The sequence below is a fragment of the Mirounga leonina genome, unplaced genomic scaffold, assembly GCF_011800145.1.
Source record: "Mirounga leonina isolate KUSES-001 unplaced genomic scaffold, KU_Mleo_1.0 Mir_53, whole genome shotgun sequence".
Taxonomy (NCBI): Eukaryota; Metazoa; Chordata; class Mammalia; order Carnivora; family Phocidae; genus Mirounga; species Mirounga leonina.
In genome coordinates, this window is record NW_023270807.1 from 54,265,161 (window position 1) to 54,281,538 (window position 16,378).

The 16,378-nt window shown below is 37.7% G+C and overlaps 2 protein-coding genes across 3 annotated transcripts in view; one reads left to right on the forward strand and one right to left on the reverse strand.

Annotated features, from left to right (window-relative positions):
- Positions 1 to 8,745, reverse strand: part of MMS22L (MMS22 like, DNA repair protein) — a 132,864-nt gene extending 124,119 nt beyond the window's left edge. Inside the window, exons 1-7 of one of the 2 annotated variants that reach the window (XM_034991562.1) lie at positions 8,418 to 8,745; positions 7,885 to 8,063; positions 6,718 to 6,843; positions 5,165 to 5,214; positions 3,414 to 3,501; positions 3,142 to 3,319; positions 337 to 427 (exon numbers count right to left, since the gene is read on the reverse strand). In XM_034991562.1, the coding sequence (XP_034847453.1) occupies positions 337 to 427; positions 3,142 to 3,319; positions 3,414 to 3,501; positions 5,165 to 5,214; positions 6,718 to 6,843; positions 7,885 to 8,048 (697 nt within the window). In that variant the 5' untranslated portion in view covers positions 8,049 to 8,063; positions 8,418 to 8,745. The other variant, XM_034991561.1, reaches the window with a different exon arrangement.
- A 139-nt stretch (positions 8,746 to 8,884) lies between these two features.
- LOC118001450 overlaps positions 8,885 to 16,378 on the forward strand; it is a 469,207-nt gene continuing 461,713 nt past the window's right edge. The window contains exons 1-2 of the mRNA XM_034991563.1: positions 8,885 to 8,987; positions 9,917 to 9,991. The gene's annotated coding sequence lies outside the window, so the exon portion shown is untranslated. The remainder of the gene's footprint in view (positions 8,988 to 9,916; positions 9,992 to 16,378) is intronic.

Genomic DNA, 16,378 nt, shown 5'->3' on the forward strand with positions numbered 1-16,378 from the left:
TACAACTATATGTACTGACACGAACAGATCTCTAAAAAACTGTTGAATCAAACATTACACAGAACACTACCATTTGTGGTTAGAAACAAAGACAAAAATCCTACCCAAGAGTTTCTATATATATATATACAGACTAATATAGAAGTATGGAAAGATAAATGGACCAAACTGTTCTCTTGAAAAAAGGAATAAGACCTTGACTTTTTACTTTGGTTACTATTTGATGTAAAATAAAAATTAAAAAACCCGGAAAGCAATGATGACCTGTAATTTAAAAAAAAAACAATTAAGGGTTTAGATTTAAAAAGGATATAAATCAGAAATCCATAAACTTACTCAATTTTTCACCCAGCATGTGAAGAATTTCTAGCACCATCCAATGGATATCTAAGTGGAGATGTAATAAATGCCATGATGGTGGAAAAAGCTGTGAAGGACATTATCAACCGTGACTGAGAATTCATAATACTTTAGTAGGCATTTTACAGCATGCTACGACACTCCTCCATAAGCATAAGTATCAGGAACCAAGTAACCTACCCACTCTTCAAAAGCTTAGGGAAAAACAGGGTCTTTTTCATTAGAGGATTCTTTCACTGGAGATCTTTGAAAGCATATTTTCATTTGATGCTTTAGGACAGACCTACCTTGGGGCTGCTAAGTAGACTTGTACAGTAAAGGTCCCTTCCAACCAACCTTTGATCTTACTACAGCTGCAAGGCAGTAAAAGAATTTTTTAACCACTTATTTTCATAATCTTGTTTTAGACTTTAGCTAGGAAATATGTTTTTAAATGTAATGAGTACCCAGGAACTCCTATGAAGTATTCTAACAGGAGAAATAGACTATTGAGATGCCCATTAAGAAACTGAAGTTAAGGGCGCCTGGGTGGCTCAGTTGGTTAAGCAACTGCCTTCGGCTCAGGTCATGATCCTGGAGTCCCGGGATCGAGTCCCACATCGGGCTCCCTGCTCAGCAGGGAGTCTGCCTCTCTCTCTGACCCTCCCCCCTCTTATGCTCTCTCTCTCTATCTCATTCTCTCTCTCAAATAAATAAATAAAATCTTAAAAAAATGTTTAAAAAAAAATGTTTAAAAAAAAAAAAGAAACTGAAGTTAAAAGCAGTGAAGAAATTTACCTTTTAATTCACACGTTAAGATTAAAATCTGATTCTGATTCAAAAGCCAGTGCTCTTAACTACTGTGCTATAGTAGGGTTGTAAATGACCTTCCCCGAGCCAACATTTAGTATCACTTTAAAAATAAATAACAATGATATACATGTTCTATTAAGAGAAGAAGGAAGAATGATAGAGAGGGGACTTGTCTTATCAAATGTGCAAACAAAATAAAATGCTACACTAATAAAACAGTATTGGCTCAGAAATAGATAATAAATAAACAGCAAAAATAGGCAAGAGAGAAATAAACATGGTATCTCCAATCAGTGGGGAAAACATGAGTCATTCAATAAAAGACTGGTTATTAACTTATTCATTTGCAAGAAACTAAAGTTAGATTTCCCACCCCACAGCGTATTTTTTAAAACGAGATGAATTAAAAAGATAAATGTAAAAAACAAGTGTATTTTTAACAACCACACAGAGATGACACACAAGAAAAACCTGACAAATGTGACTATATACAAAACTTAAACCATCTCCATAGCAAGGCAGATTAATTGCTAAAAAAGAAAAGATAAATTGATGAAAGTATCTGTAATACATAATACCCAACAAATATCTCTAATAAAGAAAGTTCCTTAAAAATAAAAGACAGATGCTTAACTGAAAATGCCAATTAAATACTTTTCATATATAAGATAGGTAAAACACAAGAAATACAGTCTTAAAAGATACTTTTCATTTTGTAAGATTTTTTTTGCTGTTGTTTCAGAAAAGAACAGTATTTCAGTGTATGATTTTTTTGTGTATGGGCATTAAAAATTCAGCCTTTTGATCTTCAAATAACCTCTTTTCAAGTTTGCCTAATTAAAAAGGCTATGAAAGGCAAAACCTAGTTTGAGAACCTTTGCAGTCTTTATTTCCACTGCTAGATAAATTATTAATTTTTATTTTCTTAAGCATTTGATGAAGATCCAGAAAATAAAGCCAGTCCAATTTATAGAGACCAAAATGAAGGAAAAATATCCCTCTCCCCATAATCTATCCACGAATATTTATTAAGTGTTATGATTATAAGCAATTATCTATTTGCTTTCTATGGATTAGACATATTAACCTGTGAATTCAGTTTGGACTTTTTATTTTTAATATTACATACATTGGTCCCTGATAAGAAGAGTGCATTTTGTTGTTGTTGTTAAATTTCACAGAAATACATAAACATTTATTCATACCTTACATTTTGGCAAAGACACATTCCTAAAAACTGAATGTTATTCAAATTGGTAAAGTCAAATCGAATGAAAGAAGTTGAGAGTTCAGGGAAACCCACAGGGAATTACAATTTGCCATTCATATAAGCTCACATTTTCCTATGGAGAATTTGTTAAATTACATCTATAAACTGGGTCATGCTATCAATACAAATTTTAAAAGAACAAATCTTCTACAGGAATGATTTCACAGGTAGAAAAAAGGGGAAGAGTCAAAACAATCTTAATCATATTCCAAAAAGGTCTCAAAAGTAAGAATAGACATAATGCTGTGGTTTTGAAGTTGTAGCTTTTATAGAAAGGTGATCTTGAATTTTACTGTAATAAACACTAGGATTTGCCCAAACCTTTATCGATGGGAAAAATGATACAAATTTTTCAAAATAAAGGTTATTTTGCCTTGAAACTTACACACATCTGCACGTTATAAACTGGAATTGAGAACAGCGACCACTGTTTCAGTCTATATTATATTCTAAGCAGTTTATTTAATTAATTTTAACTTATCTAATTTTCCCAATAACTCTAGGAAGCAAACCAATCATACACGTGAGGAGACTGAGGCAAGACGTGTTGCTTGCCCAATGGCACATAATTAGAAGAGGAGCCAGATTTTCAACTCAGGCAGTCTAGTCCCTGAGCTGCACTCTTGACTATTTTCCCTCATTCTTGAATGAATGAATATTCCTTGCGAAAAGAAAAAAAAAAACCCGAGGATTTAAAAATTAAATGAAACAAGCCAAACCTTAATTTGGTTTTGATTTACAAATGCTCCTGGACTAATACTGGGAAGTTCAGACAGATGTCCAATATACAAGAGTAACCCATGAAGTTCATCAACCAGCACAGACGGAAGTTGTGCCTCCAAAGTTTCATACGGATGGACAGGAACAGGACTCTCAGCATTTTGTACTTTCAGATACCTAAAAAAAGATAGATACAATAAATAACCAGACTCTGGATGAACATGCACTCAGAAATTCATGCAGTAATCAAAATACTCATCTGACATCTTACCTAAAGACGAAAACTTTAACATAATGAAGAAATGTCACGCACTGCTGCCTAATATTGTCTGCTTTGCAGTGGAGGGTGGATATCTTCCCTGAAACCAAAATAGATTAAGTGTTATCAAAGTTTAAATAATTAATCCATGGGCAGTGACAAAAAAATTTGTAAGCCATGCAAGCAGCAGTTCATTTGTGATTTCATCTGTTCCAAATTTATCACTCTATCATACATTCTGATCCAACCATACATAATTACCACTTCCTGCTCCCTGAACTTAGGTTTCAATACACCTCAATGATTTCGTCTATACAGTTGTTTCCACCTGGAACTCTTCCGCTCCCCCAAAACTTTTGCCTACCTACCTATTTTTTCCTCATCTCTGTAGACCAAGATCTGGCATCACTCTGTGATGGGCCCCTAAACAGATGAAGCCCCTGGCTCCCATAGCAGTTTATACATGCCACGATTACTACACTTTTCCCTCTACCATGCTGTCCTATGCTTGTGTGTCTCTATGTCCTACCAACTACAAACTCCTCAGCAGATTCTTCCACTTTGATTCATCGTCACCTTACACAGTACCTGGCCTGAGACAGAGCCTCAGGTGATAAATAGTACTCAACATTTACTGAGCACACAGTGAGAAAACAAAACAGCCCTGAAGGCAGATAGCTAACAACTAGGTCATGATGTTCCCTACTGAAACTAAAGTTTTCATGAAATATCAAAAATAATCAGATGGGGCCACTCTGTGATTATGGTGAAACAAGACAAAAACAAAATCTCTCTGTAATCATGTCTGAATACAGAAACCAGGCACTATGCAATCACGGAAAAACAAACAAAATACAAAAACAAAATATTTCCCTCTTGCAGCTAACATGACTATTACTTTACTAATTAGAACCCTCCTTAGTCTGTCTTTCTGGGTCCCACCTCCTAGACAAAAATTAACATATTCAATTCATTACACTGTCCCTGCTTAACACCATCCAATCCAATATAAAGTCCTAGTCCCCTTAAACTCTTTTCAAATCACCAGTGCAAGTGCAAACCCTATCACAAGCCCCTCCCTACTCTCCCTGAGAAGCCCCAACTGTTTCTCATGATGTGTACTTCCTTCTTGTGTCAGTAAGCTACTCAACCTTTCATTGACCAAAGGTGTGTTCCAGGTGATCTTTAGTTGCATCACTAATAACAGGTATTAGCCTGAGCACTTAACATGCATTATATCATTTATCCTCACAAGAACTCCATGAGGTGGGACCTCTTACCTGGTGTGAAACCGATAATTAGCTAGGGTTGGAACCCAGGCTGACCACAGTGTGATGAGTCTAATTCCTACACTGGAACACAATTGCCAGAAAGGAGAAGCAGCTAGCCTGCGCTAAAACACTGTCTTCAATTCCCTTCACTACCTTAACTATACCAACCCCCCTCCATGAGTAACCCATTAAATGTCAAAAACAAACCAAAAGCAGAGCAAGAAGACAGCATGAGGTCCCACTCCCCGCCCCCAAAGCAAGTTGTTAATTCACTTTAGAAATGTTTAGCCTTAAATCAATTTTATCACAGACATAGAAAAATACTATAAATCTCAGCTACAACAAAATTTAAGTGTTATATCTTTTCTGAACACTAAACACTATCCTGAACTTCTAACTTAATGCTTCTTCCTCCATGTTCTTATATCCCAATTACGCATCATAGATGTGCAATTCAATTCCTTTTTGCTATTAAAAACGCTTAAAACTTACCAAAATCACAGCTGGCTTGTAATAAGGTTTCCAAGTTGTATAGTTGCTGCCTAATTTAAAAAAACGTAAGGTGAGAATTAATTTTGGAAAAATTTAAAGTATGTATTATAGGGATATTTCCAAATCTATTACATAGCTTTAGTATGTGCATAGCCTCTCATTTGTGAATGAAGTTTAAAATACTTTGTGGATATTTATACAGGGTCAGATAGTCAAGACTGAGAAAAGATAAAACATGCCTTTGTTGACCTTCCAAAAATATCTGTTAAAAGCTGCATATGTGTATATATAATTATAAATATCATAGATTTTACTATCAATGAGATATTGTTTATATACCCTCAAAAAGTTTAAGATACTTACATAAAAATCCTAGGTTAACAGTTACATAATGAAATGTTAAATTGTACTGGACAATTATACTATAGGAGTTCAGAAAAGGAAGAGTAACTTAGAGTTATCAAGGAAAGCTGTATTTATGATGTCCCCCCTTAATATCTGAAAGTAATCTCTTGTCCTTCTTCCTAATTGCCTTTCAACTCCTTAAACGTTGACTCATCTTCATGACCTATGTCCTGAATACTCAACTCACTCTATAATGTTCACGTTTACAGAGAATCACTCACTCAAACTGTTCTCCCAGTAAAACACATAACAAGGCACAGATACAGTCTCTTCACAAGACCTCAAGGGATGAGGGTGGGAGGAGGAATCTTTCCACCTTTCCATTTTCATTTAAATATTCTTAATGTATTTTTGGATAATTTGCCTTCAACAACCGATTCCATTTCAAAATCATGTAAAATTTAAATATGGACTGAGTTTTAAATGATAAGGAATTATCTTATTAAATGATAATGAATGTTAATTGTGATAATGAGATACTGTTTATGTTTTTTTAAAAGTTCATATTTTTAAGAAATGCTTATTGAAATATTTAAGGGTGAGATTACATGATGCCTGGAATCTGCTAAAAATACTCAAACCAAAAAAAAGAGGGAAAGGGACAGATGAAGGAAGTGTGATAAAACCTTGGTGTTGTACTACCACTGAGAGAGGGTATGTGAAGTTTCATTATGGTATTCTCTCTACATTTGTATATGTTTGGAAAATTTCATTAAAATTTTTAATGTTGTCCAACTTAATCATATTAATCAATCATATTACTATACAGTCTGAAAGATATATTTGGAAAGTCTGATTTCATTCTCTAAAAATCAGTGAAAGACTATGACGATTCAGCAACAATAGTAGTATTTTAGTTTTCTTCCAAAATTATAATATGGTTCAAAGCATTAAATATTTGTTTTCAATACATGATGTCAAATGTTGAATAAAAAGTCTGAAAAAGAATGAACACTCACTAAAAAACGAATCATTAAAATCACTGCTCCAAACATTACATGATCGTTGTTACTGATAAGATAATCAAGAGAGCAACATGAACAACTCGCGCTTTTGTAATATTGGTATCAGAAACCACCCAGCAAAGTAACTTACACAACTGAAAAGCATCTATGCTCAAAGGCAGTTAAAAACAAAACAAAACATACCTGAATAAATGAAAGAGCACTCTAGATGAATTCACCAATGCTGTTTCAGTAACCCACTGAATGCCAAATATTTCCACTGTATCTTCTTCAAAATTAGTTGGTAAAGGATCAAGATTCAAAATTAATCTGAAATGAAAACTCTAATCTTATAAAAAGTATGCTAAATCCCAACTATAGCATATCTTTTTTGTCATTATATAAATCCATATTGTATGTGACATGTCAACAATGATACCATAAAATTATGATATGCCTTGGTACCTTACATCTCCAGGAATTACATTTAGATTGTATGAAAAATTCAGTCATATATAGTGATAAAAAAGTGTAACTAAAGAACAATGTAACTTAGGGGAAAAATTCAAAAAGTAAGTCTAGGGAACGTACTTTTTTGGCCTATGGTCTTCAGTCGAAGAATTTCATCCTTTGAGGGGGCATTTAATGTTTAAAACAGCTAAAAGTTACTCTGAGCCATGTCTGGAGCATAATCAAACTGAATAATCTCTTTTAAGGTCTCAAACAAGGTACAACTATAAAATCAACAAAAATGGCTTCCTTTCTGAAATTGCCTCAGCAGGTATTCCCAAAATATTTCAACAACTGCAGTTTTACAGCAACTTGTGTACAGCTGCCTAAGGCAAGAACTCTAAAGAATAACATTCTTGTGAACTTACACAATCTGGTGAATTTATTCAAAAGTTAAAACAAAAATAAGTCTATGACTTCTGTGTATAGATACACAGAATTAGAAGGAACTGGGGCAACAAAACAATGTCTACGTCTAACTTAAGAATTACTGAGAAGCTCCAGATTATTATTTCATGTTTTAGAAGGATATTCCAATTCAAAAAGCCCACCTAGCTTTCACTTTAAGTAAAAGGGGAATTAGTGGCCAGCTTCCTACCCCAAAACTGAGGTAGCTGTAAGATAAGAAAACATCCGGTAGCAAGAAGTTCTCAATATCCCAAAATCTTCTAGGTATGCTTTAACCAGGAAACCGACAACAGAACTGATAGCCTGCACCCATGTTATATTCTAAGCCGTTTTGCAAAAACATGGCTTGAGCATCGAAGTTTAAGTTGGCTGAAATCATAATTAAATAACATTCCTAAGAAACTGATGAAAAATTTGATAAGGGAAAAACACAGTCCCCGATTTTTTACCTACCGCTTAAGGGCTCCGCTGGAAAGGTAGGACTCTCCAGAAAAATGATTTCCTCCTCCTCCGTTGTCAAAACCACAAGAAAAGCAAGGGGGTTTGCACCATTCTGTCCCCAGCTCCAGTTCCAAGCTGTCGGTCAGGAACATCGACGCAGTGGAACAGTTATCCATTATTTACTTTCTGTCCTGAAATGTTTGGTACTCATATCATTCAAGATTCCACAGATACTGTGATTAGATTCCAGGAGGTGGGGCGGGCCAAGCGATTGGCGGTGATCTCAGAAAGTTCTCAAAACGTTCCCCCAGCACAAAGAAGAAAGCCCGAGAAGCCAATTCCTCAACAACTCTCCCCACACCGACACCCCCATATCAAGGCTGTCAGACAGAATGCACCCCCGACTGGCTGCGGCAGGAATTTCACATCTGCCATCTAGGTCGGATGCTGCAGCCCGGACAGCGCGAAAAGGAAAGAAATGGTTGCAGGACAGATCCAGCTTCAGCTCCCAACCCCGCCTCGACCTGCACCGCCCGCTACGTTACCGAAAAGTACCGAGCGAGTTTCCCAACAGTGTCGTGGAAAAGCTCCCTTGCGCACTCCGGGTGGGGATCAGGGACGGCCCGGCGCCAATTCTTAGTCCTCCCAGCCGGGAGGCAAGTTCCGCCAGGTCCCCACTCGGCGGCGACCAGCGCGGGCCGAGCACAGGGCGAAGGAAGCCGGTGACTTGCGCAGCGGAGCAGCCCTCGTTTGAGGCACGGCGTACCTGCTCACACTTTTGGCCCCCGAGACCCGCCCCCAGCTGCCGGGTCTACAACCTCGGCGATGGTGAGGTCTACATCAGAAACAGGCGAAATTCCCGCCACTGCGCGCCCGCGCTCAGGAAGGGCGGGGCCACGGCGCAGCCCGCCCCCGGAGATCCGCTCTCTAGGTCTCTGCGGGAACCGCCGGCGCTCCGCGAATTCTCGCGAGAGTCAGCCGCCCGAGGACTCGGTACTGCGAGCAGCTTTTTCTTTCTTTCTTTTTTTTTTTTTTTTTTCTCTGTGCATGTAGCTTTAATTGGTGAATTCGGCTGGAAGGCGGGGCCTCACGGGGAAAGGAAACTGGAGGCTGAGGTGAGCAAGGCCTAGGCACCTCTGGGTAGTTTTCGCGCGGGACACAAAAGAGTTTTGCTCAAGTGAGTCCGAAGTGGGTGTCTCATTTACACCCAGAGCCGCGCCATCCCCTCCTGTTACCGCGCTAGTGCCGCAACTCTTTTGTTAAGATCGAGGATGCCTATTGTTCGTGGTTTGTGGACAAGGCATGTGCAAAAATGAGGCTAATCCAGTGTATAGCAGCACTGAGTAAGTCAGATGGTCCCTGCTTTTGGCATAAAACTGTCGCTCCCCTTATTTGCAACACATCTGGACAGGTTTAAATCGCTTAAACCTGGTCGCTTTTGTGAGGTATAGCCCATGTGCAGCATTTTTATCTTTTTAAAAGTATTCTTTAAAATCTATTCAGAAGACTTTCCAGTCTAAATCAGAGAAACACATTTAAGCGTATCACTGACTTAAGATTCAAGAAAAACGTGATAATTGCTCCTTCAGATCTCCTATAATTTTGAGTATTCGCCATTGCCCATTCCTCCAGAATAGTTTGTCCTGTGTTTAATTCCTGTACAGAGAACCTGTCATAACTCCTCTGTGCAAACCAAATACTGCACGTGTTCTAAGAAATGGGATGAGGTGTGTGTGTGGGGGGGGGGGAACACAATATGATCTCTATTCTGACTGCAACCTAGGGCTACTGTGATGGGTCCTATGTCCATTATGTTCACACGATGTGCCCTGAGATGTCTTCTTGGCGACCACTGCAGCTTTTTAGGGTCCAGGTGGAGTTCTAGCATGACACATTGTCATCTATAACAATCCCTAGGAAACAGTGTCTAGATATGAGAATATTGGACCCTGGCACTATTTAGGAGAATTGGGTCAATAGACAGTCATTATTATTTCTTCCTCTAATCAAAACATTTGGATAGACCCCTTTTTCCTTTTTCAAGTGCCTGATGAGTGATCAACTTGGTTGAACCAGTTAAGTAGAATGCGAAGAACCAAGTAAGTTACCTGTAAATAAGGTAAGCTAGTACTCTAATGCATTTCAGTAAGAATCCCCAGCAAGTTAATAGGCAGCATACTGAAGAGAGGTAATTAAAGATACTTAATGAAAGGACATTTATAAAGGTATGGACAGGGTTACTGGAAAACAAAAAGTAATCACGAAGCATCCAGAACTAATCAGAGTCATTATCACCCTTAGGCCTAAGGGATTTGGGGGAAGAGGGATTACTAGAGCCCAAGGAGACTTGTTCAGGTAGGAGACAGCTACCTACCTGATAGCCACCTATGGTACCTTCAGAGAGGAACATAGCTACTGCCAACCTGCCACCCAACAGGGAGGAGCTGGAAGGATTAAGTATGCAAACCACTTTCCCTCCATACTGCAGTGTCCAACTGGTGGTTTTCATTGGCTAAAACCAACCTAAAAATAGAGGGCAAGGATGTAACCTTATAAAGTTCAGGCTCCTAGGATAGAGTCCAGCCTGAAGAAGGGTAGAGAGTGAATCTGACAGAAAGGGGTAAATTTTATCAAGAAGACATAACAATACTAAATGTATAACAGAACTTTATATATACATATAAAGGGATGAATTTATTAATTATAGGAGAAATACTCAAATCAATAATTAGTTACAGACTTCAGCACTTACCTCTCTGTAATTGGTGGAACCAGTGGAGAGAATTAGTATAGACTTGAACAGCACTATCAACCAACTTGACCTAATTGATATATTTATAGGTGACACAACCTGACAATAGCAGAATACACTCTTTACACGTACACATGGAACACTAAGGTAGACCACATTCTTTGCCAGAAATCAAATTTCGTCAACTTTAAAAGGATTGAAATCATACAGAGTATATGGTCTGACCACAATGGAATTAAACTAGAAACCAATACATATCTGAAAGAAATCTCTAAATATTTGGAAATTAAGTAGCACTTCTAATTAACCCATGGAACAAAGAAGAAATCACTAGGAAAATGAGAAAATATTTTGAATTAAGTGAAAATTAAAGCACATTAAAATTTATAATTTTAACTGCTTACTTTAGAGAAGAAGAAAGAGTTCAGTTCAATGATTTAAATTTCTATCTTAAGAAACTGGAAAAAAACCCAGCAAAATAAAACAAAATCAAGAAAAATGAAGGAAATAATAAAGGGGAGAAATAAATGGAATGAAACAGAAGAATAAGAGGAAATAAATGCAATCAGAGAGTGGTTCATTGAGGCACACGTGGGTGGCTCAGTCGGTTGGATGTCCGACTCTTGATCTCAGCTCAGGTCATGAACTTGGAGTCATGAGTTCAGGCCCAACACTGGGCTCCATACTGGATGTGGAGCCTACTTAAAAAAAAAAAAAAAAAAAATGTTGGTTCTTTGAAAAGATCAGTATAATTGATACACTCTAGCCAGACTGATAAAGAAAAAAAAAAGAAAACACAAATTACCAGTATTAGAAATTAAAAATATATTATCACTCTAGACTCTACAGGCATTATAAAGATATTAAGAACATTTTTATGCCAAGAAACAGATGAAATAGACAAATTCATTGAAAGACACCAACTGCCAAAACTCACAAAAGAAGATAAAACTTGAATGGCTCTATATCCATCATAGTAATTTTAATCTTTAGTTAAAAAAATTCCCCTCTCTCTTTCTCTCCCCACCCCTCACTTTCTCACATACCACATACACACACACATTCCTACAAGGAAAATTCCAGGACCAGAGGACTGTACTGTTGAATTCTCCCCAAAATTTAAGGAAGGTATAATATCAATTCTCTACCAACTCTTCCAGAAAATAGAAGAGGATGAAATACTTCAAAACTCATATAATGTGGCCAGCATTACACAGATATCAAAACTTGACAAAGAAAATTATAATCCAGTATTATTCACATGGAGACAGAAATTTTACCAAATAAAATCCAGCAATATATGAAAAGGATGACATATACTAAAAAAATCAGGTTCATCTTGGGAATGTAGGGTTGGTTCAAATTTCTAAACACAATTGGAGTAGTTCATTATATCAACAGATTGTAAAAAGAAAACCACATCACCTCAATTTGCAGAAAAAATCACTTGAAAAATTAAATATCCATTCATGATAAAAACTTGTCAAACTAGGAATAAAAGAAAATTTCCTTAACCTGATAAATGGTAACTATGACAAACCTACTATTGAAATCATAAAAATGAATGCTTTCTCCAGAAGACTGAGAACAAGGCAATGAAGTCTACTTTCTCTACTTCTATTCAGCATTGTACTGGAGGTAACTAACCAATCCAATAAGGTATGAGAATGAAAGAGTTGGGAAAGGAGGAGGCAAAACTGCTATCATTCAGGAAAACAATTGTGTTTTTCTAGACAAGCAATGAACACTTAGAAACTATAATTTAAAAAGCAATACCATTTTGGGCGCCTAGGTGGCTCAGTTGGTTAAGCGACTGCCTCAGGTCATGGTCCTGGAGTCTTGGGATTGAGTCCCACATCAGGCTCCAGGCTCAGCGGGGAGCCTGCTTCTCCCTCTGACCCTCTCCCCTCTCATGCTGTTTCTCTCTCTCTCTCTCAAATAAATAAATAAATAAAATCTTTAAAAAAAAAAAAACAATACCATTTTAATAGCATCCCAATAGATCCAGCCCTGTGTGGGGCTCTGTGCTCAGCAGGGAGTCTGCTGGAGATTCTCTCTCTCCCTCCCTCTTCCTCTGCCCCTCCCCCTGTTCTTGCACTTGAGCGTGCTCATACACACACTCTCTCTCTCTAAAACAAATAAATCTTAGAAATATGTAAATAAATTAATTAAATAAAATAAAATTAGGGCAGGAGGGAGATGTGGGCATCAAGAGATGGTGTTTTGAAGACAGGAAATATATCACGTTTGTGAGGCTATGGCAATTACCAAGTATAAAGGGAAAAGTTGATATTGAAGAGAAAGGGAATGGTTGTGGAACTGCAGACATTGGGAAGACAACAGTATTCACTACATAAATGACATATCTTTTAATAGGATCAGGGACAATTTTTCATTAATAGGAAAAATGAAAGGTATGCAGAGAAAGATAGCTGAAGTTGGTGAACTGGGTGGTTGGAATTTGAGGTAGTTTTTGTTTTATTTCATCTATTTTCCTTGTGACATATCACCTGGAAGTGAGAGGAAAGAGTGGTTGTTAGAGATTTGAGATGTGTCCTTATCATATTAGTGAGTAAAAAAAGTATTTTTACTAGGGAAGTGTAGTAGGAATGTCTGGGGGTGTTGAGTGACTATTTGAGATTTATGATGAAAAATTAAGAGTTCTGTTAGCTTGGTTTTGTGATTTTCTCCAACAACATTCAGAAGGGGAGGACATATGATAGAATTTGAGTGTTATATTAGTGAACCCATTCTGACTTACTGTTTCCTTTTAAATGTATTTATAAACTATTTGATTATTATCATCATACTCAGTCAAATAACTTAATATGAATGTCATGTTTTTAGTAGGGAAACTTTATAAATTCAACTGAATCTAATATATCCCAAAGGTTAAAGCCCTCAATTTCAGAAGTGTTATCACCATTTTAATTGAAATCTTATTTAAAGTTTAAGACCATTCCTTCATGCCTTAAATGAAACAGAGGGTCACATTACCTTTATAGTTACTGCTTATAAGCCTAGAATTGGATTTAGCATTTTGGTAAAATCTGACCAATACTAGCTTTAATGATCTTACTGAACAATTGGCCATCATTGAGGATACACTAAGATAGCTAACTCAGTTATGAAAATATTAGGTTTTCTCTATGAGCTGTCTATTGCCAGTGTGTGTACAACCCACCTTCAGTTGACTTTCTGTCAATTCACAGTATTTTATTACACTAATTTTGTGCAAGCGATAATGAACTGTTCCAAGTGCTACTCCCTGCCTAGATACCATGATTTAAATGACTACTTCAGTAGCAATGGGGAGGTTTAGTTAGTTGAGAAGGAGCAACTTTTCTATACAGTAAAAGGAATTCTCCTGCAGCTGTTCAGCACATTGGGTCATTAACAATGTGGTATACCATATAGGGACTTTAAACATCTGGACCCAAGAAAATTTCATTATTGATCCTCATTCATTTTTCTGTATGTTTTAGTATCTTCTGCATGTGCTCTCATTTTATTTCCTTTTGCGTCCAGAAGCTTGATTCATCAATTACCCCTCTTCTTTTTACCTTCCATCTCTCCCTCTTCCTTACCCTTTTCCCTAAGACCACTGAGGTAGGCAGTTTCTAACATGGCCCCCAAGAATCTCTGCTGCCTTGTATTCACACCTTTGTGTGATCTTTTCTGCTTGAGTGTGGACTAAACCTAATGACTTGCTAATAATGAATAAAATAGAGCAAAAATTGATGGCCTATCACTTCTTTTATTTATTTGCCAGAGAGAGAGCAAACAAGCAGGGGGAGTGGCAGGCTGAGGGAGAAGCAGGCTCCCTGCTGAGCAAGGAGCCCGATGCAGGACTCAATCCCAGGACCCTGGGATCATGACCTGAGCCAAAGACAGTTAACCGACTGAGCCACCCAGACATCCCGGCATATTCTTCTTCTTTCTTCTTCTTCTTCTTCTTTTTTTTTTTTTAATCTAAACTTCTGCAGTTTTTTTTTTTTAATTAACATATAATGTATTATTTGTTTCAGGGGTACAGGTCTGTGATTTGTCAGTCTTACACAATTCACAGCACTCACCATAGCACATACCCTCCCCAATGTCCATCACCCAGCCACCCCATCCCTCCCAACCCCTCCACTCCAGCAACCCTCAGTTTGTTTCCTGAGATTAAGAGTCTCTTATGGTTTGTCTCCTTCTCTGGTCATAGGGGAAGGGAGGGGAAAAATGAAACAAGCTGGCATATCACTTCTATGATTAGTTTACAAAAGACTGTGAGTTCCGTCTTGCTGACACTCTCTCTCAATGTCACTTTCTCTGTCTTGCCTTCTCAACTTGTTCACTTTGATGAAGTAAACTGTCATGTTAGAGAGGACCATGTAGCAAAAACTGAGGGCAGGCTCTGGCTGTGGTCCTCGGCTCAATAGTTCACAAGGAGCTGAATCCTGACAACCAGTGTGAATGAGCTTGGGAAGTAGATTCTTCCCCAGTTGAATCTTGAAATGACAAGGCCTTGACAGGTATATAGAATTTAACCTGGTCCAGATGGGGATTTGACCTTTGCCCTTGGCTTATGGGAGGTGATCTCTAAATAATCTTTGGGATGTTTTATGTGATAAAAGTGTCTTTTTGCCTGGGGGCCTTGGGTCACACTGGATAGTCTGACAGAATGGTTTAGGGTGGACCTGGCCTCATCCAAAAGACCAGCAGTGCGATTTAGGGTGGGCCTTTGGGTCATGCAGTATCAGTCAGCCTGGATACTGAGATCAACCACATGGGTAATGATTTGATCATGCCTACATAATGGAGCCCCAATAAAAATTCTGAACACCAAGGCTTGGGCAAGTTTCCCTCATTGGCAGTATTCCAGCATGATTACTTAAGGTTGTATTGATGCTCTGCTATTCTTTACTAAACATTTCTGGGATAGATTTTCATGTCATACAAGTATAACTCATAACTTTTATATATAGAATATATATATATATACTTATATATCTGTATATAATATATTTTACATACTATAACAGAATAATTGTGTCCATATCTGTCTTCTCACTAGATTATTCACTTGAGATTTGTCCATTATTATCCTTGGTATCTAGGATAGTGCCTGCATATAGTAAGTAGATCCTTAAAAGTACTTTTGACTAAACGAATAAAATATTGTGTCTGGTGTTCAGCTATTAATGATTGTATCTTTTGGGGGGAAATCTTTTTGAAAGATGTTATAATTATACTTTCTTAGCCTTGGAGTTTCAGCTGAGGCATCACTATAAGAAAAATTACTGTAAAGTACCAAATATTCTGAGGTGCTAGATCATTATTACAATTTTATCAGCATTAGTTGATCATTTAATTTTAGTCTTTATTAAAAAAAATTCACTAGGGGTTAGTTTCAAGAGTGGGGGTTTCTTTGGAGACTACATGTGGAAGTCTGCAGTGGTTCCCCACCTCCCTTTTTTTTCCCCAAGGCCAGAGAGGGGAACTGCAGAGAACCACTTTGAAAGGCTCACATGTATCCCCTGGCATTTGAAGTACACAGGTTCTAGTCTCTATGCTGCCAAACCTAAAGGCAGAAAGTTGGCTGGAGTGGCTTGTGGTGTCAGGGCAAGGAGAAAGTGCTGTGGAGGGAGTGGGCTGTAATGCCACTGGAGTAGGTAAACAGTGTGTGGGTCCTGAGGGAGGTAGCCAGACCTGAGGTGTCTTAAGAGGAAGCTTGTCCAAGAGGACTGTCTGGGGGGGCTCAGCTGACAT